General features: G+C 40.2%; 1 protein-coding gene across 1 annotated transcript in view; it reads right to left on the reverse strand.

Moving 5' to 3' along the window:
* The window catches only part of B4GALT6 (beta-1,4-galactosyltransferase 6), a 67,868-nt gene that overhangs the window by 39,685 nt on the left and 2,794 nt on the right, over positions 1-25,389 (reverse strand). Inside the window, exon 2 of the mRNA XM_011288058.3 lies at positions 5,309-5,425. Within this exon, the coding sequence (XP_011286360.1) occupies positions 5,309-5,425 (117 nt within the window). The remainder of the gene's footprint in view (positions 1-5,308; positions 5,426-25,389) is intronic.

The raw sequence follows: 25,389 nt of genomic DNA on the forward strand, positions 1-25,389 counted from the left end.
CCCAGTTATGAATTTGGCAGGGCGCGGGGAAGGTTTTAAGGGAAGTGCATTTACTGCCAGGAAACCCCACGATAAGATGTACAACTGCTAAGGCCTATTCCACCAGGAAGCTGGAAAGCCCCAGAGACAGAATCCTCCCAATGCCCCTCTCCAGAGGAGCCCTGGAAAGCACTCAACAAAGAAAATCCTCCAACCCAAAGGGGAGGGGGCGTTTAGTGGACATTAATTGTTTTGTAAGCCCAGGGACACACCAAGAGCATTGAGACCCCTCTAGCAGTCCACACCCTATATGTCCCCCATATATATCTGAATGATTTAAGATACTGAACATAAAACAAGTGTAAGTCCATTAAAGTTCTGATTCTTTCCTTAAGATGCTTTTTTTTTTTAATTTTTTTTAACGTTTTTATTTATTTTTGAGACAGAGAGAGACAGAGCATGAACGGGGGAGGGTCAGAGAGAGAGAGGGAGACACAGAATCTGAAACAGGCTCCAGGCTCTGAGCTGTCAGCACAGAGCCCGACACAGGGCTTGAACTCACGAACCGTGAGATCATGACCTGAGCCGAAGTCGGACGCTTAACCGACTGAGCCACCCAGGCACCCCTCCTTAAGATGCTTTTTAAAAAATATATCCAGATATAGATCAAATTTCAAGTTATATTCAAAAAACTTTTCTTCATTTATGGGGACTCGTACTATAGTAGGCATTTACTATACACTATGCATTTGTAGGAGCTAAAAACAGCAGATAAATAAGGTTGTCCCTGTTCAGAAGATTCATTTTCTTATAATCCTGAGGCAGATAAATATTAACATTCTCAAAATTCCCAAGCAATTTCTTCATGTCATGTAGTTAACTTTAAATAAGAGTATTTTCTTATTGTGCATAATTTATTATTTCTTGTTATTAATGTCTGGCTCCTTCTTTTAGCCACATGCTATGATTCTATAAATCTACATCCAACTCACAGAAGTTATAAGCTCTCTAGACATTTCTGTAAAACAAACTGTTAACGATAGCTCCCCCTGGGAAGCCTGGTGGCAACAGGAGGTCTGGAGGATTGTTTCACTTTTTATTTTAGTGCTAGAATGACTGAGTCTTTCGCAAAGTACCCTTGCATCATTTTTTAAAGAACCATTAAAAATAAAACAAACCTCAAAGACACACAACAGGAATATATTCACTTCCTTTAAACACAAAGTTTTGGAGCTAAACATGTTATTCTTGGCCACATCATCACAAATGATCATAAGGGTCTCAACTCATTGCCAGACTTACAGAAAAGTCTCCGCACCCCTTGAGTACTGCGTCCAGTGGGACTTATGTCATCCCAATGTATTATGTATAAATCCATCCACTCAACCCCTGCCACTAGTCTGAATATCTTTTTTTTGAAATCAAATTGCCTTTGATTTCCAGTATCTAATAAAGTATCTACAACATGGTAAAAAAAATTACTGTAAATGAACACCTCACAACTGATAATACAGCCAACAATTTAAGCTTTTGGAGACTATACTGTAATAAACCCACAAAATCATTATTCCCACAAAAGTGCTTAGGTCCATCAAGTAGAACCACTGCTTTCAAAATCAGGAGCAGTTTTAAAAGGTTATGCATGATAGATGCAGTTGAGACTGATCTACCACAACTGCTGTAAAATATAGACATTATTTCATCTAATGAATGGATGGATGAAAACACAATGAGTTCTGGGCCCCCAGCCTTCTTCCTCTCTTCTAGAGCCACACCTGAAGGAAAGAGAGACACAGAATGAAAACTGCTGGGCAGGTCCCCTCCTCAGCTCTCATAGGACCTTATGACTAATGGAAAAAGGACCCTCAAGGGCGTAGTTTTTCCCACAAACGGCAGCTTAAAACAGGTACAGAAACTCAGTGAGAGTTCTAGCCTGTTTACCACTGCCTTATGGTATGTTGCCTGTGGCGTCTCAGACCCTGCATCTATCAAACGAGGAAGTGTGTTGGGTTATTTCTAACAAACCTACCACTTCTAACGCTGCATGACAACTATCCTCTGCTTCGGTAATTATTCACTGATTACATCTTGTTTTCTAAACTTGACTATCTCTGTAGCTATAAGGCAAAGCATCATTTGATCATGAGAGTGTGTAATTTCTTTACAAAAGTATTACATACAGTATGTATTTATATTTGCTTCAGAAAGCCAGGTAAGAGGTTAAAAACCCTTTTCTGAAATCAAATGTGTGCTTAGAAATATCACAATCTATTTGCGATCAAGTGTTAAATTTTAAATGAGCCAATACATGTTAATCGATTTTCCCCTAGAGTTCAGTTAGCTCTTTGTACACCTTATTGGCCATTATCTCCTTTTTGCAGATTATATCTGTATGTCTGTGCAGAAATAAACTGCATTATATTGGTGCACCTGGATGGCTCAGCCGGTTAAGCATCTGACTCTTGATTTCCACTCAGGTCATAGTCTCAAGGTCATGGGATTGAGCCCTGGGTCAGACTCTGTGCTGAGCATGGAGCCTGTTTGGGATTCTCTCTCTCTCTGCCCCTCACCCACTCACACACGCCCGTACTTGCACGCGCACACATGCACACACTCTCTCTCTCTCCCAAAATGAATAAACTTAAAAAAAAAGAAATAACAGTATTATAAATAGCCATGTATGCTTCCATCTCTCCCAAAAGCCTAGAGATCCTCATACAAAGGGAGGATATTGTTCTTAATGTTGTATCTCCAGTATCTAGTAAAGTACACTAACTATACCAATTGTTCAATATCAGTGAACATGGCAAAAGCCTCACAGTTGCCTACTCAAACTCCGTTTTCTCTTTCTCCTTAGGTAATAGAACCCCAATTTCATTCAAAGCACCAGTGTATCCAGCTCAAAGACTGTAATTTATAGCCCGTTATAACAAAGTCCTGGCCAACGAGATTTAAACAAAGATGGCATGTGAAACTTCTGGGAAGTCTCTTTAAAAGGGTCCCTCTGTTCTTCCCTCTTTCTTTCCTCCTTCTTACTGACCCAAGTACAAATATAAGGACCGGGGCCCTATAACAACCTCAGACTTAAAACTCTGTGACAGAACAGAAGATGGAAGGCCTGTGAGGACACTCTCCACCACAGCCACAGATAGCCAACTTCCAGACATAAGAATATAAAGCCTCATGTGCTTAAGCCACTGCAGCCGGGTCTTTCTTATGACCAATCCCTATCTGTAGCTGATACAATGACTGTCCCCAGAGAACAGTGTTACCACCAGTGAAGGAACCATGTGAAAAGTTTTCAAAGGTTGACAAAAGTAAGCCAACTCTTACCAAAGCTGGCATTGGTTGTTGGGTCACTATTGAAAATACGAGATGGAAGGGGCACCTACGTGGCTCAATCGGTTGAGCGTCCAACTTCGGCCCGGGTCATGATCTCACAGTTTGTGAGTTCGAGCCCTGCGTCGGGCTCTGTGCTGACAGCTCAGAGCCTGGAGCCTGCTTCAGATTCTGTGTCTCCCTCTCTCTCTGCCCCTCCCCCACTCATACTCTGACTCTCTCTCTCTCTCTCTCTCTCTCAGAATAAGTAAACATTAAAAAAATTTTTTTTTTTAAAGAAAGAAAATATGAGATGGTAAAGGGGAAAAGAGGATTTCCCCATTTCTTTCTTTTCTTCCAGTTGTGGTCTTGACTCAGTAATAAATTCTCTTAATCAAGCTCAATGTTCTCACATAAAACTTATTCATGCCCCAGGAAAAGAACCTGATCATGCACAGAAGTCCAGCACTCCCTTATACGAATACAGTAACCTAAAGATGCCGAGTATTTCTGTTCAGTGGAGTGAACTTTTAGTGAACACTTTCACAATCAACTTATTCAACCAGAACAAGTCCTAAAGAAGCTTTTATAATGTTTAAACTGCTCCTAACATTGACCTACTACTCAGAAGACCAATTAAAGCAGAAGACCAGTTAAGATTTTTACTATACTATTAAAATTCCAAGTACAATGACAGTCTTTCTGAAAGAAATTTCTTTAAAGTTAAAAGGGAGAAAACAAGAGTGTTTTGATTTGTGACATCATCAAACAAATCAGGCAAATGGCTAGAATGGATTTTGCAGAAGCACGTGTGAAATTAAATTAAGAATCAATATGATACAGCCTTGAATTTTTTAGAAGGGTAAAACTATTACCCACCTTAACAGACATTTTAAGAAGATCTATGGTTGGAAGATAGGGACTTCCTATTAATAGAGTGTGTGAGTGTGTGTGTGTGTGTGTGTGTGTGTGTGTGTGTGTGTATCTGCCTCTTGTTCACAATGGCACATTGGAGAACTACTGACATAAATTAAATCTTTTTTTTTTAATGTTTATTTATTTTTGAGAGAGACAGAGACAGAATGCGAATGGGTTGGGGCAGAGAGAGAAGGAGGCACAGAATCTGAAGCAGGCTCCAGGCTCTGAGCTATCAGCACAGAGCCCGACGTGGGGCTCAAACTCACAAGCTGTGAGATCATGGCCTAAGCTGAAGTCGGACGTTCAACCGACTGAGTCACCCAGGCGCTCCAAATCTTTAATTTTAACTGCTTAAAATGAGAATATAGAGGATGCAACAAGTGACAATGAATCATTAAAACCTTTAAGTAACCTCTAGTAACACTTCAGGAGACACCGCAGAAACTCTGCCACATGGGGGCATGAGCATTCTTCCACAGTAGTTAAAGCTATTTACATCAAGTCTACCTTCATTAAAGCACTACTTGGGCATATTAGTTAAGTTTTAACCAAATGTGATTGTGATGGAGAGTCTACTTCCAGATAATATTTTTAAAGAAGAACAGCTAGCTACGGATTTCCAATCTTCAATAATTTCTCCTGAAGCCCCCTTAAAAAGCCATACAATTATTAAGAATCTTCTGCAATTAAAAACAGTATTTTCTAGACATAGTTGAAAAACATTTTAGGAGTCAGAATGGGCATAAAGAGAGACAGCAAAAGGACTAATATGGATAAACTACTCTCTCTGTGGTTAATTCCTCTTGACAATAGGTGAATTGGAAAAGCTTTTTGCATTTTATGTTTGCAAGAATTAAGTATCTTTGGACAAAACCCCCGTCCCCTCTGTGAGAACACTTTTACATATCCTAAAACATGGGACAGCCCTGGCTCATGCAGTACAAGAACCTCCCCGCAGTCAGTAGGAGACACCTTCATCATTAACACAGTTACTTAGAGACAAAACCAGAGGCTGCGAGACTTGGTTTACCTCTTTTCGCTACAAACGTTAAGAAACAGAAGCAGAGCAGGAGGAAGCAGCTAGCCATCTCACCTGTACCGTTGAGTGTGGTGTTCTTGTTTGTGTACAGCCTGATCATATGTCCTATGGTTTTCACATTTTCTCTCAACATTATTCCTCGAGCTTGTACCATGAAGAGATACGTGTTGGCTACAAAAGAAAAAAGATGAAGTATCATGACTCAGTATGCTTTTGTTTTTAATTTAATAAAATAATAGTGAGAATGAGGAACTGTCCAACAAACCCCAACTGACTCAATCAGCATGTCCACAGAGAAAACAGAAATATAAAATGATTACTTCCCATTATCAAAAACTTATAAAAACAGGGGTGCTTGGCTGGCTCAGTGGGGAGAGCATGGGATTCTTGATCTCAGGGTTTTAAGTTGGAGCCCCAAGTTAGGAACAGAGATTTCTTAAAAAAAAAAAATAAAAAAAAAAACAACAAACAAAAACATAAAACAAACTGCTTTTTTAAAACAATAAAAATGAAAAATTTAAGTAGTGATGTCCATCAAATAGAATGAGACTAACTGAATATCATAATTCCTTTATTCATAAATTATTTTCTACCATAAAATATACTTAGAAATTTCAAAAAAGGCATTTTACTACAAACATACAATCACATAATATACTTTCTCTAATTCTATATTAATTCCCTCAAATCGAAACTCCAACAAAGGCAAGCATTCCTTTATCTAATCATAAATATATCATAAATCACCACATGTAGTATGAATATGAATCTCACAATAGATCTTGCAAATTCTCAGTGTCTTTGGGGAAGGAGAGTTAGGGGGCAGAATGACCTAGAATCAATACCTATTTTGGTAATTTCTCTCTACTGAGTTAATTTCTTGGAACGTTTACACTCCCTTTGAATCACAAATCTATCTACCAGGATTGTAAAAGCAGACACAATCAAAATCAATGTGCATTTTCAAGTTGGTACATTTAATTCTTAGTGGTTAAGTGCTTCGAACTAGGCCCCAAATTTCTTCCTTTGGGAGAAACTGGTAAATTGACCAAGATTACAAAAATCTCTGCCTTTAAGAGATGCCAGGCCTCTTCACAGAGGCACAGAAGTAATCAAAAGATCCTTTCTTTGTCAGTCCTGATTCTACAAGCACAATGCAGGCATAACTTTGGACAGCTCACCGAATCTTGGCTTCCTCCCCTAAAAAAGGCAGTACTGCCCTGGCTGTTCTCTAAAGCCCCTTCTTCTCTAAATTCTCCAAGCATACGGCCAAAACATCATGAACTCCACACAGTCAAAGGGAGGAGGATCATTTTCATGGCAAAACCAAAAAACTGCAAGGTTCACCTAATGACTCCTAGGATTTTAAAATAATCTGACCCTGAACACTGTAATGACACTCTCAAAAAATGAATACCAAGTGAAAAAATCTTAAATGCCAACTAATTTTCTGGGTCTTATTCTACTTCTTTGAGATGATACAAAGAGATGAGCAAAATGTAATGTTTACTACCTCCTTTCCCATTTTTTATGTAAATGTTAATTTGCTCGAAATACAAAGGAGCAAAGTAAATAAAACTAGTAGAGAACAGAGTAAAATAACACTCTCCTCTTGCCTTCAATCTGTAACAGACAGAAACAGAAATCCAAGCTTCACATAAGTTTTACCTCAATCATTTTAAGAGCATGTCTACATCCTCTCTAGAAAGCAGTCCTGTAATTATATATATATAACTCATTTAGGCTTGAATTTATTACACCCGTGGGTTTACAAACACAAGTTTTTATTACATTTTTGCCCTTCAGTGGACTTTAAAAGAAAGAAGAAAAGAAAACAAAGTGCAAAATGAAAACAAAAGAATAGCCAACCAAAACAAATGTAGGAAAACAAAACTTCAACTGAATTGATACAGGGAAAAACCATCAAATAGAAAACTAATGCCAACTGGCTTTCAACACCCTGGATCATTTAAACTTGAACTTACATAGGAAATTTATTGTCCGTGATGTAAATACCTTGTAACACTTGTTCCATACCAAACTGTCATGAAGCAGCAGGACTGAGGCCCCTGTCAAAGTCTTAGTCTCCAGGAAACAGTACTGAGCCTAAGCAAGGATATGCTAGTAAGAATGTAGATGCACTAACATGTGTCCTAGAAATGGAATTTTTTTTAACTACATTGCTTTTACTTTTAACACACCAACTCATATACAGAAAATTGTCTGACATCTTGAAGCCAAGTCAGATTTAAGCAGCAAGGAAAACATCTGGTATAGAAAAGAAAGAAACATCAAAGTCAAATGATCCTAAAAACTTCAAAACGTCAGGTAACAAAACTGCTAAGGAACATTAAAAAATAAAAAAATAAAATTTTTAAAAAAATGCCTGCCGGCAACTGTGACAAAGGTGAACCATTTACTGAAAGAATGCATTTACTACTCGTTAGATGGATAGAGAAAAAAATTCAGGAAAGCAAGACACCAAGCCCTCCAAATGGAAAATCTATTAGTTTGTCTTAAATCATTTACAGCTAATTGAGTTACATTCCTTAGGTTAATGGTCCTCGTGGGTTTAATCCCCAAAGATCAAAATCCATTAGGGAATGGAGCTGTTTTGTTTAGAGTTGTCATTAATGGGAAGAATGCAAGGTGTCAAAGTATTGCAAGGCACACTAAACCAGCATGAGAATGGTTCCAACTACCTGATTTCCAAACACCCTACATTATTAACCACACTCAAATAACCATATGACTGCTAATTATCACGAATATAAAATGGAATATCTTACTGGCAAACCAACAAATTCCACAAAATCCTCTTCTAAAATTTCTATTCCAAGGGTAAGAAACTGCATTTCAGAAAACAAATAGGAAAATCTCTCTCAGCTTTGCCCTTTGGTCTTGAGACAACTCAGAAATACACTAAAAACTACCACTGCTTAATTAAAATCATGCCCTGTTCTCTAGTTAATTTGCTATTTGCCTCTGCTTTAGGAGACAAATTTATTTACATTGTTCTGCTTTTGGGGTGGGGAGGGGGTACCTATAACTTAAAAACAAAAAAACTTCAAAAATCAACAGTTTACAACTTCCAGACATCTCACCCTGGGTTTGCGAGGCAAGAAATTTATGAACTTGCCTCATTCTCAACATCAGAAAACTAAGGAATGTTACTGTGTCTCCCCATCTCTTTCCACATCCAGCTTTGTTCAGTGAAAAAAGTATTCAGTATTCAGTGAAAAAAGACAAGGAGTATGTGCCAGTCTGCACTGATCTGGAAACGTTTCCTGAGCTTTTTCAAAGGCCTCAAACACAATATCCCCTACCTTGCGACACGCTAGCACAGATCCTTTAACAGAAAGTAACCCAGTGAAGGAGATTATGTGAGTTGGGTACATTTTAAGTGTAGCACTGGAGCTAAGAAAGAGGTGCAAGAAATACAACTTGGGGTGACAGTATTTAAGAGTGGGAATTGGGGCGCCTGGGTGGCTCAATCGGTTAAGCGGCCAACTTCAGCTCAGGTCATGATTTCACAGCCCATGAGTTCCAGCTCCGCTTTGGGCTCTGTGCTGACGGCTCAGAGCCTGGAACCTGTTTCAGATTCTGTGTCTCCCTCTCTCTGACCCTCCCCCGTTCATGCTCTGTCTCTGTCTCAAAAATAAATAAACGTTAAAAAAAATTAAAAAAAAAAATAGTAAGAGTGGGAAATATGGCAGTGAATTACTGTAAGAAAAATGATCAAGAGATAAATTCAGATGCATGGAGAGAGACCACAAATAGGGTCACATAGATAAAAGATCCCAAGATGAATTAGTCTGAGCTTGAACACAGTGCAGGAGAAAGAGGAAATGGTCAACTATATCAAATGCCAGGAAGGCTAAGAAGAAAAACTAAAAAGAATAGCTTGGGGTGCCTGGGTGGCTCAGTCAGTTAGGCATCCTGCTCTCGATTTCAGCTCAGGTCATGACCTCGCAGTTCGTGAGATTGCACCCTGCATCTGTCCACATGGAGCCTACATGGAATTCTCTCTCTCTCACTCTCTGCCTCTCCCCCCATCAAAATAAATAAAGAAACTTAAAAAAAAATAACAGCTTAAAAAAGTAAAACACTAATATTCAGTACATACTCTTTACCAGGAATCCTTAGAAAAGCTTCACATACACTAACCGAATTAATCCTTACAAGCAACCATACAAGATAGGTACTAATATCATTCCCATTTTACAGAGTAAAAAAAAAAAAAAAAAAAGAGACATGGTTAAGTAATTTGCTCAAGGTCACACAGTTATCAGGTGGTGGTGGAGGCAGAATTCAAATCCCAGCAGTTTAGTTCTTTACCACCATACTATTTAGCCTCTTAAAAATGCTATTAGGAGATCACTGTCAATCTTTTAAGAGAAGAGTTCCTGGGAAGCAATGGAAACAAAAGGCAAACAGGAAAGAGTAAAGTGGGTAGTGGCAAAGTGAAAACAATTTTCAGAGAAAATTGTGAGAGCAAAGTCAAGGGAAAGTGGGTTTTGTTTTTTAGAATAGGAGAAACCTGAGCATGACTGTGGCCTAAGTAGAGGGAAGAAAAAGTACATTTAAATTTAAGGCACAAAAAGAAGTAAGAGGAAGGACAGGAAAGCACATTTCCACTGATGGGACAGTGTACGTAGAGGCTGTGGGGTACACAGGTGCTGAGCATATCCAGGAGTAAACAACCCAACTTGAGTAGAGTTTGGAAGCAATGGAACATAATTTGTAAAGGTCCACGTGGATGGATGGTGTGGGGGAAAAAAAAACACAAAAGGAAAAAGGGGAGCAGACTTGAGGTCATGGTGAAGATGAGAAGTAATGTTAACAATGGTAAGAAAGTGCCAGAAGTATAAGGTCAGGAAGACTGTGGACTGGGGAGGTGCAAGGGAGAACAGGTCACAGCTATGGGGACTTGGCACATGGGAGGATGGAAGACAAGGACCAGACTGCCTGATGGCCACCGAGAGAGACGTCAGTGGGATAGGAGGTGGAGCTGGAAGGTTCTGAACTGATGCAGGCATATCTCAGAGACACTGCTGCAGTGGTCTGCTGCAGACCACCACAATAGATTTTTTTAATTAATTAATTTATTTATTTATTTAATTTATTTTACTATAATAAATCAAGTCAAACAAACGTTGTCACTTCCCAGTGCATCCAAAATCTACACTTGCACTGTACTCTAAGTGTGCAACAGCTTTATGTCTTAAAAAGTAATGTACATACCTTTTTTTTTAATGTTTATTTATTTTTGAGACAGACAGACAGAGCACGATCAGGGGAGGGGCAGAGAAAGAGAGGGAAACACAGAATCCGAAGTAGGCTCCAGGCTCAGAGCCCGAAGTGGGGCTCGAACCCATGAAGCACAAGATCATGACCTGAGCTGAAGTCGGATGCTCAACCGACTGAGCCACCCAGGTGCCCCAAAAAGCAATGTAATACCTTAACTAAAAAATACTTTATTGCTAAAAAATGTTAATCATCATCTGAGCTTTCAGCAAGTAATAACCTTTTCGCTGATGGAGGGTCTTGACTCAAAGTTGATGGCTGCTGACTGATCGGGGTGGTGGTGCTGAAGGCTGGGATGGCTGTGGCAATTTCTGAAAATAAAACAACAACCAAGTTTGCCACATCAAATGATTCTTCCCTCCACGAATGATTTCTCTGGACAATGTGATGCTGCTGGCTAGCATTTTATCCATAGTAGAACTGCAAAACTGGAGTCAATCCTCTCAGACCCTGCCACTGCTTAATGAACTAAGTTTATGTAATATCCTAAATCCTCTGTTGTCATTTCAGCAATCTTCACGGCATCTTCACCAGCAGATTCCATCTCAAGAAACCACTTTCTTTGTTCATCCATAAAAAGCAACTCCTCACCCGCTCGAGTTCTATCATGAGATTGCAGCAAATCAGTCACATGATCAGACTCCACTTGTAACTCTAGTTCTCTTGCTATTTCCACCACATCTGCAGTGACTTCCTCCACTGAAGTCTTGAACCCCTCAAAGTCATCCATGAGGGTTAGAATCACTTTCTTCCAAACTCCTGGTAATGCTGATATTTGGACCTCTTCCCCTCCATAAATGTTCTTAATAGCATTTAGAACGATGAATCTTTTCCAGGTTTTCAATTTACCTTGCCCAGATCCATCAGAGGAATCACTATGTATGGCAGGTAAAGCCTTATGAAATGTATTTCTTAAATAATACTTGAAAGTCAAAATGGCTCCTTGACCCATGGGCTACCGAACGGATGCTGTGTCAGCAGGCATGAAAATACTAACTTCATTGTATATCTCCATCAGAGCTCTTGAGTAAAGGTACCTTGTCAATGAGCAGAAATATTTTGTAAGAAACCTTTTTTTCTGAGTAGGTCTCAACAGTGGACTTTAAATATTCAGTAGTAAACCATGCTGTAAACAAATGTGCTCTCATCTAGGTTTTGTTGTTCCATTTCTAGAGCACAGGCAGAGTAGACTTAGCATCATTCTTCAGGGTCCTAGAATTTTGGGAATGGCAAATGAGAGATGGTTTCAATTTAAAGTCACCTGCTACATTAGCCCCTACCTAACAAAAGTCTGCCTGTCCTTTGAAGCTTCGAAATCAGGCATTGACTTCTCTTCTCTAGCTATAAAAGTCCTAGACGGTGTCTTCTTCCAACAGAAAGCTGTTTTGTCTATACTGGGTATCTGTTGTTTAGTGGAACCACCTTCACTAATTAGCTAGACCTTCTAGATAAGTTGCTATGGCTTCTACACCAGCACTTGCTGCTTCTCCTTGCACTGCCGTGTTATAGAGACAGCTTCTTTCCTTAAACCTCATGAACCAACCTCTGCTAGCTTCAGACTTTTCTTCTGCAGCTTCCTCACCTCTCTCAGCCTTCCCAGAATTGAAGAGAGTTAGGGCCTTGCTCTGGATCAGGCTCTGCCTTCAGGGAATGTTGTGGCTGGTCTGATCTTCTATCCAGACCACTAAAACTTTTTCCATTTCAGCAATAAGATTGGGTCACCTTCTTATCATTCATGTGTCCACCAGAGTAGCGCTTTTAATTTCCTTCAAGAACCATTCTTCTGGGGGCACCTGGGTGGCTTAGTCAGTAAAGCATCCAACTCATTGATTTCAGCTCAGGTCATGATCTCACAGTTCATGAGTTCAAGCCCCACGTTGGGCTCTGTGCTGACAGCATGGAGCCTGCTTAGGATTCTGTGTCTCCTCTCTTTGCCTCTCCCTACTTGTCCTCGCATGCACACACATGCTCTCTTTCAAAAATAAACAAACTTTATGGGGTGCCTGGGTGGCTCAGTCAGTTAAGTGTCCGACTTCAGCTCAGGTCATGATCTCACGGTTCATGAGCTCAAGTCCCACGTTGGGCTCTGTGCTGAGCATGCAGCCTACTTTGGATTCTGTGTCTCCTTCTCTCTCTGCCCCTTCCCTGCTCGTACTCTCTGTCTCTCTCAAAAAATAAATAAATAAAACATTAAAAAATAAAAAAATAAAATAAAATAAAAAAACCTTTCCTCTGCATTCACATCTTGGCTGTTTGGTGCAAGAGAGCTTTCCACCTGTCTTGGCTTTCGACATCCCTTCCTCACTAAGCTTATTCATTTCTAGCTTTTGATTTAAAGTGAGACGTGCAACTCTTCCTTTCACTTGAGCACCTAGAAGCCACTGTAGGATTATTAATTAGCCTAATTTCAATATTGTTGTGTCTCAGGAAATATAAGGAGGCCCAAGGAGAGGGAGACTGACAGGGAAGGGTCAGTCAGCAAAGTGTCAGAACACGCACATTTATTGATTATTAAGTTTGCTGTCTTAAGTTTGGGTTCATGACACCCAAAACAATTACAATAGTAACATCAAAGAACACAAATCACCATAACAGATATAATAATAATGAAAACGTCTGAAATATAGTGACAATTACCAAACGTGACACAAAGACATGAAGTGAGCAGATGCTGTTGGAAAAATGGTGTCAACAGACTTTCCCGACGCAAGATTGCCACAAACATTCAATTTGTAAAAAATGCATTATCTGCAAAGCACAATAAAGTGAAGCATAATAAAATGAGGTACGCCTGTACTAACTGCCAAAATCATCCCAGGATGCAGAATGTTGGGGGCACAGGCTTCTAAAGAGAAGTGAATGAACATTTATTGAGTACCTACATTGGTCAACATACCTGCTGTATACAAATATATGTAAATATATATACATATAATTATATTTAATTCTTTTTTTTTTAGTTTTTTTAATGTTTATTTATTCGTGAAAGAGACACACAGCATGAGTGCGGGAGGGGCAGAGAGAGAGAGAGAGAGAGAGAGAGAGAGAGAGAGAGAGAGAGAGACTGAATCCAAAGCAGGCTCCAGGCTCCAAACTGCCAGCACAGAGCCCAAGGCAGGGTTCGAACCCATGAACCGCGAGATCATGACCTGAGTCAAAGTCGGACGCCTAATCAACTGAGCCACCCAGGCGCCCATGATTATATTTAATTCTTAAACTGCCTGTATCAGGTTGAATGGAGACCCCCCCAAAAGATAATGTGCACATCCTAATTCCCAGAAGCGGTGAAAATGTTATCTTATTTGGAAAAGGAGTCTTTGCAGATGTAATTAAGGATCCTGAGATGAGGAGATCATCCTGGATTATCCGGGTGGGCATAAAATCCAATGACAAATGCACGGACAAGAAAAGGGCAAGGGATCATTTACACACACACACACACACACACACACACACACACACACACACAGAAGAAAGAAATGTAAAGATGGAAGCAGAGACTGGAGTGATGTGGCCACAAGCCTAGGAAGACAAAGAATGCCAAGAGGCACCTGAGGCTGGAAGAAGGAAGGAAGGATTCTCCTCGAGAGCCTCCAGAGGGAGCACAGCCCTGACAACACTTGATTTCAGATTTTTGGTCCCCAGGACTGTGAGATAATAAATTTCTGTTGCTTCAAGCCACTCAGCGTGTGGTAATGTGTATAACGGCCATAGGAAACTAATACACTACCACATGGCGTGGGTACAATTTTCCCCATTGTAAGATCCGAAAACAAACTCAGAAGCTACATAGGTAGGTATTAAAAACTGGGATTCAAGGACAGGTCTGAAGGACTCTGAGGGGCAGCAAAGTGTTAGAAGCAATGGTTGAAAGTCATAGAGCAGAGGGAGGGACAAAAAAGAAAAAAAAAGAAAAATCTTCAATGTAAGAAGTTCTGAGGGGAGTGAGAAGGGATCAACCAGGTTCCAACTAGTGCAAGGAAGAAGAGGAGGAAATCAGAAGGGGCACTTATAGTTTCCCACATTATCTACAGAACACAATGTGGAAAAAAGAAAAATGCTGCTTATATTACACCCCTTGATATTAGTACAGATATCTGAATCAGATAGCTCTGAAATTCTAAGCTCTGAATTTCACAATAATCTTCTAAGTATCTATTTCAGATGCTTAAAGGTTTTCTTCTTCCCACATCTAGCCCTTATTCAACAAATTCCCAGAAATTACTCATCCAAGATGGTAAAGCTAAACATATTATCTCTGTTAATAATGTTGTAAACCCCAGAATTAGGCCAGATAATATGTGAAATATTGTTCATACTTTGTCTAGGACCAAAGTACTGCTGCCTGGGTTAAAAACAAAAAAGTAACAAATTTCTAGGCTGTGCCAGGCTGTGAGACAAACAATTCACTTTATGTCAAGGTACTATTTAAGCAGAGTACCTCACCATGGTGATGATAATTCAAAGCCAGGTATGGGCTCAAGGAAATCTGTAGTGCAAATAATTACCAACCTACAATAACTTCCTCCCCATCTTTCAAGTGAGTCATGGGCTGACTAACGAATAAAGAGAATGAAAGACTTCTTCTGCATTCAGAATCCCATTTTATCAAGGAATAATGAATTTGGTGGTTAGACAAGGTACAGATCTATTTCAGATCTTAGCCAACAGCTACAGCTTTGCTGATGCAGACACTAAAAATTAACAAGAAATTCTTTACAACTGGTGCTTTTACCACTTCCACTCTGCAATTTAGCAGTCTTAAGTTATTTCTGGAGATTATTTCTGTTTGAATACTCATCAAAATTAAATATTTTTAAATAAAATTGGACTTTTCCAACAGTCTTAAAGACGTTCAGGGTGGAGACATGTGTTTGTTCAACACATATTTACTGAACGCTTACCATTTGCCAAGCAGTACCAGAAATTAAGGGGTCAGGGAGGTTCCTTTGTAAAAACCAAAATCCTAAAGCAGCATAAACTACCTAAAACATCAGAAGTACTTTGGCAGATCATCAGTGAAGCCTCGTTTAAACTCAGCTGATAATTCTAAAAATAGACTCTGAACCTAGCAATATGAAAACACTAACACAAGATATCAATCTGCACTGACATTTCTTAGTTGACTGTTGTTCACTTAAAATAGACACACATTTCTTTAAAGCACAAACAAAAGTTAAGCATTATGCACCACATTGTAGGAAAGGAAAATTAGGAGGAAATGAGGGAATCAGGGAAGAAAGAATGTAGCCAATTAAAAAGATTTTTTAACCTAATTGGTAAGGAAACTTATCTAATGAAATTACAGACTAAAAGATCAAACCATAAATAAACAGCCAGGCAACATTATTAAATTTTTGAAAATTAATGATTTCAGAACACATAAGGTGAATGTGACATGAATCTTTACTGAAGAATTCTATCATGTGGGGCGCCTGGGTGACTCAGTTGGTTAGGTGTCCAACTTTTGATTTCAGTTCCAGTCGTGATCTTACGGCTCCGCACTGACGGCACGGAGCGTGCTTGAGATTCTCTCTCTCCCTCTCACTGCCCCTCTTCTGCTCACGCACTCTCTCGCTCAAAATAAGTAATTTTTTTTAATTCTCTCATGAGGAAAAAAGGTGAAAAGTATTTGAACTATATGTTTTATAATTATCCCCAATTTCCTTGTGTTTTCACAATTAAAATACCTTTTGAAATTTCAACTTATTTATGAAAGGAAAAGGATTCTGTAACAAGCAGGAGAGAAGGAGACACTGTGGGAAATGAATTTCAAAGATTTCCAAAGCTAGAGCATATTTATAATCAATAAACAAGGCACCTTATAATTCTCTCCCTTAGGTCTCTTGATTCAAATAAAAATAAAGTCCAATTTCTCTTCCTCTGAGTCAAACTAGAAATTGCATAAATCATAATTTCTGAGGTTTTAACGTAATTATCAGGAAAACAATATATATAACATGGTTTCAATAAGGTCACATTAACACTAGCAAACCTCAAATATTTAAAAATAAAACAAGACCCAATATTTCAATCGAGATTATAGCACCAAGTTTCATATACCTACTTAAGTGTAACAATATTACAAAGAGACTTTTCTAGAAAAATGCTATATAAAATGTTTTTAAATCATTGGCTAACATGCAAGGTTATCTGCTTTAATCCCTTTTACTGATCTGATTAAGTAAATTACAATGTATCTTTCTAATAATTAAAAACACTAACAAATTTCAGATCAACCTATAACTCAGTCACATAGTCAGTGCAGACTCACAAAGAAACACATGATCCTGGTTGTCTTAAAGGATGTATTTGTCCATTCTGTCCATTTCTATTCTGGAGGAAAAAAATTCTTCACCATGACAGCCATCTCCGCTCCAGTAAAACATGATGCTATAAACAAGTTAATCTAGTTTTTAAAAAGTAAGATTTCTTCTATGAAAGATCAAATGATATAAGATGATTAATTTAGAGAGGTAAACCTGTCAAGCACTTAACTTTTTTTCACCCACCAGTTGGGGTATTTGTCAGAAATAAAGTTCCCAGGGTCCAGAATTACCTAAGATGTGTATTAAAAATGAACCAGAATCAGAATCAGAATCTCAGGTGATAAAACGTAGGAAATAAGTTTGTTTATGCAAACCACCTTAAGCACATTCATGTTTGAAAACCACTGCTTGTAGTAACTCTTTAAAAATAACATTTGTAGGGGCGCCTGGGTGGCTCGGTCGGTTAAGCGTCCGACTTCAGCCAGGTCACGATCTCGCGGTCCGTGAGTTCGAGCCCCGCGTCGGGCTCTGGGCTGATGGCTCGGAGCCTGGAGCCTGTTTCCGATTCTGTGTCTCCCTCTCTCTCTGCCCCTCCCCCGTTCATGCTCGGTCTCTCTCTGTCCCAAAAATAAAAATAAAAAACGTTGAAAAAAAAAATTAAAAAAATAAAAATAAAAATAACTTTTGTAACAAGCAAAAAATTAGAACGTCCTTTTACATCAGTTTAATTATATTAAATAAATCCTCTTTACACAGCTTTCTAATTCATGCACAGCTCATTCAGACATGGAAGAATCTAAGTTTACCTCCTAGTATAATGGTATCATACGATAATTTGGTCGAACCAAAGACTTTCACACACTCGAGTAATTAATCATGAAAACATAGATGCAAGCAAAAAGCCATATTTATTATGCCTCTGGAGAAAAAAACAAGTTAATTACAAATTTCAGATTTAAAATTACTAAGTATGTTTTCCTAAACATTTCGCCACGCCACGCAGCCAAAAATATAACTGCTGACGAACACCCTTTAAGCTATCTTTCCTATTTTAACTGAGGGTTTTTCCTGTGGCTTTAAACTAAACTTTGCCAAGTTTTGATATGACTAAAAACAAGTATGCTGATGAAACATAACAAATCAAGTTGGCTCACTACAGGATTTATATACTAGAGAAAAATAAAACTGGGGTGTTACCTGAAATTGCCCAGTGAATCCAAGACATGAGATAAAAATGTCCAGTACTAACTGGAGTAAAGTCTTAATTTTGCAAAGGCGTGTTAATGGTGGTGTAGGTATCCTCGGAAAACCTACTTTCAACCTTGAATCAGCCTGATCTTCACCATAAATCACAATATTACCTGTATAGTACTCTCTTTGCTACTATTCTGACAAAAGACAGAAATGGAAAAAAATAGTCTTTTAAATATTAAATCACTGTGTCCTCCAGGAATTAAAAAGAGGAAAGAAAAGAGAAGAGAAGAGAAGAGAAGAGAAGAGAAGAGAAGAGAAAAGAAAAGAAAAGAAAAGAAAAGAAAAGAAAAGAAAAGAAAAGAAAAGAAAAAACAGATACAGAGGGAAAAGGGGAAAAAAGGATGACAGATGACAGGGAGAGGCTGTTCTGATTAAACTGGTAAACTGCAGTCTGAGGCAGTGGTAACAACAGCCAGCTCGGTCTAAAGCAGCCAGGAAAATTGACCAGGAGAATAGTGCACAAATCAATGCTCTTGGGAATTCCCAAAAGTGACCTAGGAAATCCGAGCTCTAGAAAAATCACTGCAATGTACCTCTTTCCACTGTCTCCCTGCAGTCTCCCCATCCACCCCCACACTTACTTAAGACAAACATGAAACGCAGGCTTGAAAGGGAAAGGAAGTCATAAAAGGCAATGTGGGGGTGGGGGGACAGGTGGAGGAACAGGTCTGCCCCTAGGCTGGGTGAGCAAGGGTGCTGTGGAGGTTAACATAGCATAACTGAGTGTAAGAGGCTATTAGAAGTCTCACCAGTCTCCCAAGCAAAGCACCTTCTCCAGCCTTAACAGGTGGTCATCTACCCCCGGATTAAAAACATGCTTATGAAGCACTTATTTCATTGTTTACTGACAACTCAGAATGCTGTGGTTTCTTAAAATCTGCTTCATGGGGCACCTGGGTGGCCGAGTCGGTTAAGTGCCCGACTTCGGCTCAGGTCATGATCTCACGGTTCGTGCGTTCGAGCCTTGCATTGGGCTCGTGCTGATGGCTCAGAGCCTGGAGCCTGCTTCAGACTCTGTGTCCCCTCTCCCCCACTCATGCTCTGTGCCTCAAAAATAAACATTAAAACAATTTTTTTAATCTGCCTCTTTGTAACTAAACTACCTTTATGGCTATCTGACGCTATCCAAAAAAGTTTCGTCTCTCTTCTACGTGGTCTTCCTTTAAGCTGAAGAAGACAGAGCTCATATTTCCCCCAAACCATCTTCCAGGGCAACAATGATCAGGTCCTTCAACTCACGCACAGTGGAAGAGTCAGATACCCCAAGCTGTACATTTCAGCTCTGCCAGAAAACTACTTCAGCTCTTCCAACAACAACATGTGAGACTCCGGACAGGTGACAATCTTTGGGAGCCAGTCTTGCCTTCTCTTTCTTTACAAGACTATTCCATTAGCATGGGGCTGGGGGTGTGGCAAGGACAACTCTATGAAGCTCCAACAGTGAAGCAGTGGGCTACATTTGGGATCTTTCTCCTGTAACTTCTTTCTTTGCACAAAGATTTGGCTCCAGAGACACCAAGGCCTCTGGGTCCAAGGTTCCCATGGCCCCGGCCCTTGAACAGAGGAGCAAACCTAGAGGCTCCAGTGGGGAAACAGGCAGCCATAGCTCTGACCACCAGAGAGCCTAAGGCCTACAAAGCCAAGTGTCCTGATAAGCCTTGTAGTATATCCTCTGATAAACAGGCTGGCCACACGATGGGCTAGGAAACTACCCACTGTATATAATAACACTGCCTCAAGAGAAAAATCCATCCTGTTCCCAGCTAAATTCCAACTGGTATTTGGAATACCTGCCACACAGAGACTACAACCTAGATTAGGAGTTTCCCTTTTAAAAGTATCCACAGACGTGGCTATTTTTACCTTCAATAAACATTAAAAGGCAGTAATGGTAAACACTGCTGCAGAATAAATACATCACTTACCTCGTTCTGCCACATTAACAGACCTCAAATGTATTCATGAAAGAATAACATGAAGAATGGTATTTAGCATTGTCAGATTTCAATGAATAAATTTTCTCTTCAAAAATACCTAATTTCAGGGTGCCTGGGTGGCTCAGTTGCTTGTGTCCGACTCCGGCTCAGGTCATGATCTTGTGGTTTGTGGGTTAGAGCCCCACATTGGGCTCTGTGCTGACAGCTCAGAGCCTGGAGTCTGCTTCAGATTCTGTCTCCCTCCCTCTCTCTGCCCCTCCCCCACTCACACTCTGTCTCTGTCTCTATCTCTGTGTCTCTCTCTTTCAACAATAAATATTTAAAAATTAAAAAAAAATACCTAATTCCCACAGGCCCCTAGGATTTAGATTCACATATACTGAAACAACATCGTGGAGTTACATATGCTGTTCAAGGATGGCAATCTGACTGTGGTAGGCAGTCTCTAAGAATGCCTCCTATTCCCTTGATTGTAGACCAAACTGAGTGGCTCTTTTCTGAGAAAACACGGCAAAAGTGATGAGGTTTTGTGAGCTGCCCTGTAGAGAGGCCCATGTGGCAAGAAGTGAGGGAAGCCTCCAACTAACAACCTGCAGAGAACTGAGGCCCTCACTCCAACAGACCTCAAAGAACTGAATCCTGCCCAAACCTACATGGGTGAACTTGGAAGGCTCCCCTGTGGAGCCTTCACCCACAACCCTGATCAACCCTCAATACTCTGTAGCCTCGTGAGAGAACTTGAACCACAGGCATGCAGCCACACCATGTCCACATTCCTGGCCCATAGCAACTATGAGATAATACATATGTGTTCTTTTAAGCTCCTACATTTTGGGGTAATTCACAAAGTTATAGATAACTAATATGCTGACCAATCCAATTTTCTCTACTGTTCCTAATTCCCAGCCCAACCCTCCAGAAACTCCCAAGGTGTCTAACATCCAACATCCCAATGGTATTGATTAGTCAGCTGGTAAGAGAACAAAGGAGCTGCCCTACCAACAGAAGGGACTGAATTAGAAACATTCAGCCACTCAACAATTCTTTAGTAAGCCTCTAGCATGTGCCAAGGCAGAAACCAAATCTCTTAACTTAGTTTAGGAAACAGTTCACTCTATACTTAGATTTGATCAAATAAACTGAGCCCCTCACTCTAAACAGATAACTCAAACACCTACCTAATCTAGTATGAACTCCCTCAACCTCCTTCTCCATATTCATCTAATTTTTTGCTACAGCAAACATCTTTATGTCCTCTCTTCTCCCATCTCCAAAACTAGTGTACCTATATGCTTTATCCCACTCTACCTGCTCTAATTCCAATCTTGCTCCCTTTAATCCATTCATAGTGGTACCGCCTAAATATTTCTGAAATGCAAATCTGATTGCGTCACTCTCCTACTTAAAATTTAAGCTCAATGGTTTGACATTGTCCTCAAGCTAACGTCCAAGTTCTCATACCCAGTTTACAAGGATCACTCCGACTGGACCCATGTGTATCTCTCTGGCTCCAGCCCACACTCCTCTCTGTACTCTATGCTTTAGCCCCTAACTTTTTTTTTTTTTTTAACTTTCCATTTCCCCCTCACCTCTTAGCTTTCAAATATTCCAATCTAGCACGAAATATTTTTCCCCCAAGCCAATCATTTAAGTACCTAATTTAAGCTTCCGGCCGCAGCTTCATCTTTGTCTTCTCCATAATGCCTAAATTAGTTTAGTGCCACCCCACAACCGGTGCATCCACAACAAATGGCATTTCACTCTACTCTAGAATAGTTATTCTTCAGTTGTGAGGATTTCTCACTGGTTATATGGTCTGTGAAGACAAGGACCTGTGGATCCTGTTCAATGCTGAACCACAGTGTCCTGTAGAGACAAACATTTGCAGTATGAAGTCTTCCTAGATCACATGTTATAATCCGTTCTCTACTTACCTCCTACTTACCAAATCGGGAATTCTTCTAAGCATTAACCCATGGCAACACTTGTCTTGCTAATCATTTTTCATTCATTCATTCACTCACTCACAAAGGCCTCACTTCATTCCTATGATCTCTCTCTCCCTTCATTTTCCTGTTCCTATTTCTCCACTTGCCCTAAGTTGTTAGATTTCATCCATGGCTATCTTCTCTTCAGCTTCCACAAGCTCTCCTTGAGTGGCCATCCAAACTTCCCATGATGTCAACCACATTAACTGCCTATGTGAGACTGGGGAATGAATAGGGTAACAGAGCCTTTTGGGAAACTTTTCAAACTACACTTAGGCCTCCTCCTATTTTGATTTAATCCTTAGCACCCCATGTTTACCAGTAACTGACATGATGAGTTACTTCTACTTGCAGGAGTTAGTTTTATCACTCAGGTGTGTTGGGGGAGAAATAGGCAAGTACCATTTACATATATGCTGAAGACAGCCAAATCTCTCTTGTTAGACGTCTCTCCTAGGCTCTAAGTTCTTATTTGCATCTTCCTACCTACTGACATGTTCTTCCTGGATATCCCACACTCTCTCTAAAGAGTTAGATATCCTAACTCACTCCCTCTAAAACCAAAATAGCTTCCTCAAAGCACATGCCTGTCTATACCTCCTACCAGCCACCTAGCTGTCTAAGCTGGAATACCAGCATCCTCCTAAAGCCTCTCTCTTTCCTTCAATGTCACTACTCACATCCTCTCAACTCTGTCTGGATCCAACTATGACCTTGATCAGGTTCTAATATTCTACTTTCTGGGCTACTGAAATAACTTCCTACCTGGTCTCCCTGCCACTGGTTCTGCCCTTTATCAATCATGCTCCATGCTAAAAGAAATGCTCTAAAACCAAGGATTGCATCATTCCCCTTTTCAAAACTTCTGATGTTTCCTGCTACTCCCAGGACAAAAATTTGAGCCTGGGATGAGTGACCAGCAAAGAAAGGCCCGGAGGAAAGAAACCACTGACACCAAGACCCAAATCAAAAGAAACCCTAAGAGGAGCCATGTAGGTCAGAGAACTTGGTAAGGAAAACACCAGTGGACCTTTGACACACAAAGCAAACTTCAACAGCTCAAAAAGAACACAACCAGGCTCACACAGCCAGGGCCAGGAGGCTAAAGGGCTATGATAAGAAAGCTGTAGGGCAACTTGCCACCTTCTGAGCTAGCCAAGAGGAACTCAGGCAAGGGAAAAAAAAAAAAAATTAAATGGGCATCCATGTTAAACATTCAGGAAAAATCAGTAGAAATACAACTACAGGATAAATGTATAAAAGCTTTGAAAATGGATACCATTGTAAGAAACAACTGAGACGATTTCATATGGAAAAAAAAAACTGTGAAAGTAATCTATAAAAATTTAGAAAAAAAATGTCAGGGGGCTCTCAGCAACGACCTAACTAAGCCACCGTCTCCCATAACGCATACCCCTGCACACAGACCCCCACACTCTGACCACCCATCAGCTACACCAGAAGTAGCAGAGCTCACAAACAGCCCAGAGGCCCGAACTAACAAAGCACTTGCTGGGTAATTCCTTAAAGGGCCCATAGGAATTCAGACCAAAGTGCCCCAACCAGATTCCACCTCTACTCAAAGAATAAAACAGCCTGTCAGCATGTCTAGGTAAGGTCAGAGGCTCTGGTGAGTCAAATAGACAGTGAAACCCCATTCCCAAAGGAGTTATGCAATCTTCTCCACCATACTACCCCACTAATTATAGGCACATCAACTCTTTTTCTTAATCATAGACAGCTTCAATAAACCTGTGCGAGTCAAGTCCAGCTTCTCTCTGCCAGGAATTTTTGGGTCCTCGACACCAAAATACTGGCTGACCTGCCACTCCACATCCTAAGTGGTAGCCGGGTGGAAATACTTCTGTTTTTAAGTACCTTTGCCCATGCTGTCCCATTGCTTAGTCCGGAAAACTCTCAATGGCCTGCTCCAACCACCAGCGCCTTCTGGAAATCCTTAACTAGTGCACACTCCACAAGGCATGCTTTCCAAGGACTGGCTCTAGCTCTTTCCTGATGTTCATCCCATTGTAGCATGAGGGAAGTAACTGTGTCTTAGTCATCTATCTTCTGTGCCTCAAACAATGTCCAGCCTATGTGAGATACTCCACTTGTGTTTGCTGAATGAACTTGGAAGTCAGCTCATCTTCTCCTTTGATACTATAGCAGGAAAATAGAAGTATGTTGTGTTGGAAGTTACAATGGAAACTGTTTCACGCTAAATGGAATTTCACTGGCAATCCAGCCAGGTCAAGACCTTGGGGGGAAACTGCACTCATCTTTTTGCAATCCTGCACAAAAGCAGAAAGAGAATGAGAAACAATTAATGGCTCCTGACTCTACCAGGTGGGCTAGGGGAAGCGGTCTATGGACTTCCTGGGGGGGGGGGGGGGGGGAGTCTGCAGACCAATTTCCCTTGGTACTAAAGTTCATGATATAAAGACTATCCCTGTATTTCCAGCATGAATTAGAAATTTCAAGGAAAATGTTTCAAAATATTCTTAAGAATAATGAGCTTAGAGTTTGATGGAACTCATTGTAGCTTAACACCCATTTGCCAAAAAAATTGTTGAACACCAGAAACCACTGGAAACGAAACAGATCAGGCTGTCTACAACTGTGTGGTACTACACAGAGGGAAGAGAGGCAGGGAGGGAGAAACACAGGTAAAGAAGACTGAGGAAGAGGAACTAAAAATGACAGACCGATTGCCTGGGGGAAGGCGCATGACAAAAATAGGTCTCTGGACATAAAAGGCAGGAAAATATAATTAATGTCTACTCAACAGGTTGGTGTGGATAGGAATAATATGGACTTTTTAACAGAAGAGATTTGAAACATTTATTTAAGATCAACAAAAAGTACCCTCTTACACAACATATATTTTAGTCACATGAAAATTTTGCCCCAAGATGTAATTCAGGCTAAGAGATTAATTATTTCGGGGCATCTGGGTGGCTCAGTCAGTTACGTGAGCGTCCGACTCTTGATTTCGGCTCAGGTCATGATCTCACGGTTTGTGGGTTCGAGTCCCGCATCCAGCTCCCCGCTGACAGTGCAGAGCCTGCTTGGGATTTTCCCTCCCTCTCCCTCTGGTCCTACTGTCCCCTCTTTTTCTCTGTCTCTCAAAATGAATTTAAAGAACTTAAAAATAATTAAATATGAATTATTTCGAGAAGATTCGCTGTACACCTCATGCAAATTAGTTATAAGAACCTAATTAGTTTGGGGTACATCTCATTAATAAGAAACGTGTCATGAAATGGGAAGTGTTCATAAGCATCTCTGTAGCATACCAAAGTACCATGGTTATCTTAAAAGTCAACTTGTGCACTGACTGTTGCATTGTGAGCTGAACTAGCCACATTTTACATAAACTA

The sequence above is a fragment of the Felis catus genome, chromosome D3, assembly GCF_018350175.1.
Source record: "Felis catus isolate Fca126 chromosome D3, F.catus_Fca126_mat1.0, whole genome shotgun sequence".
In the NCBI taxonomy this organism is placed as follows: domain Eukaryota; kingdom Metazoa; phylum Chordata; class Mammalia; order Carnivora; family Felidae; genus Felis; species Felis catus.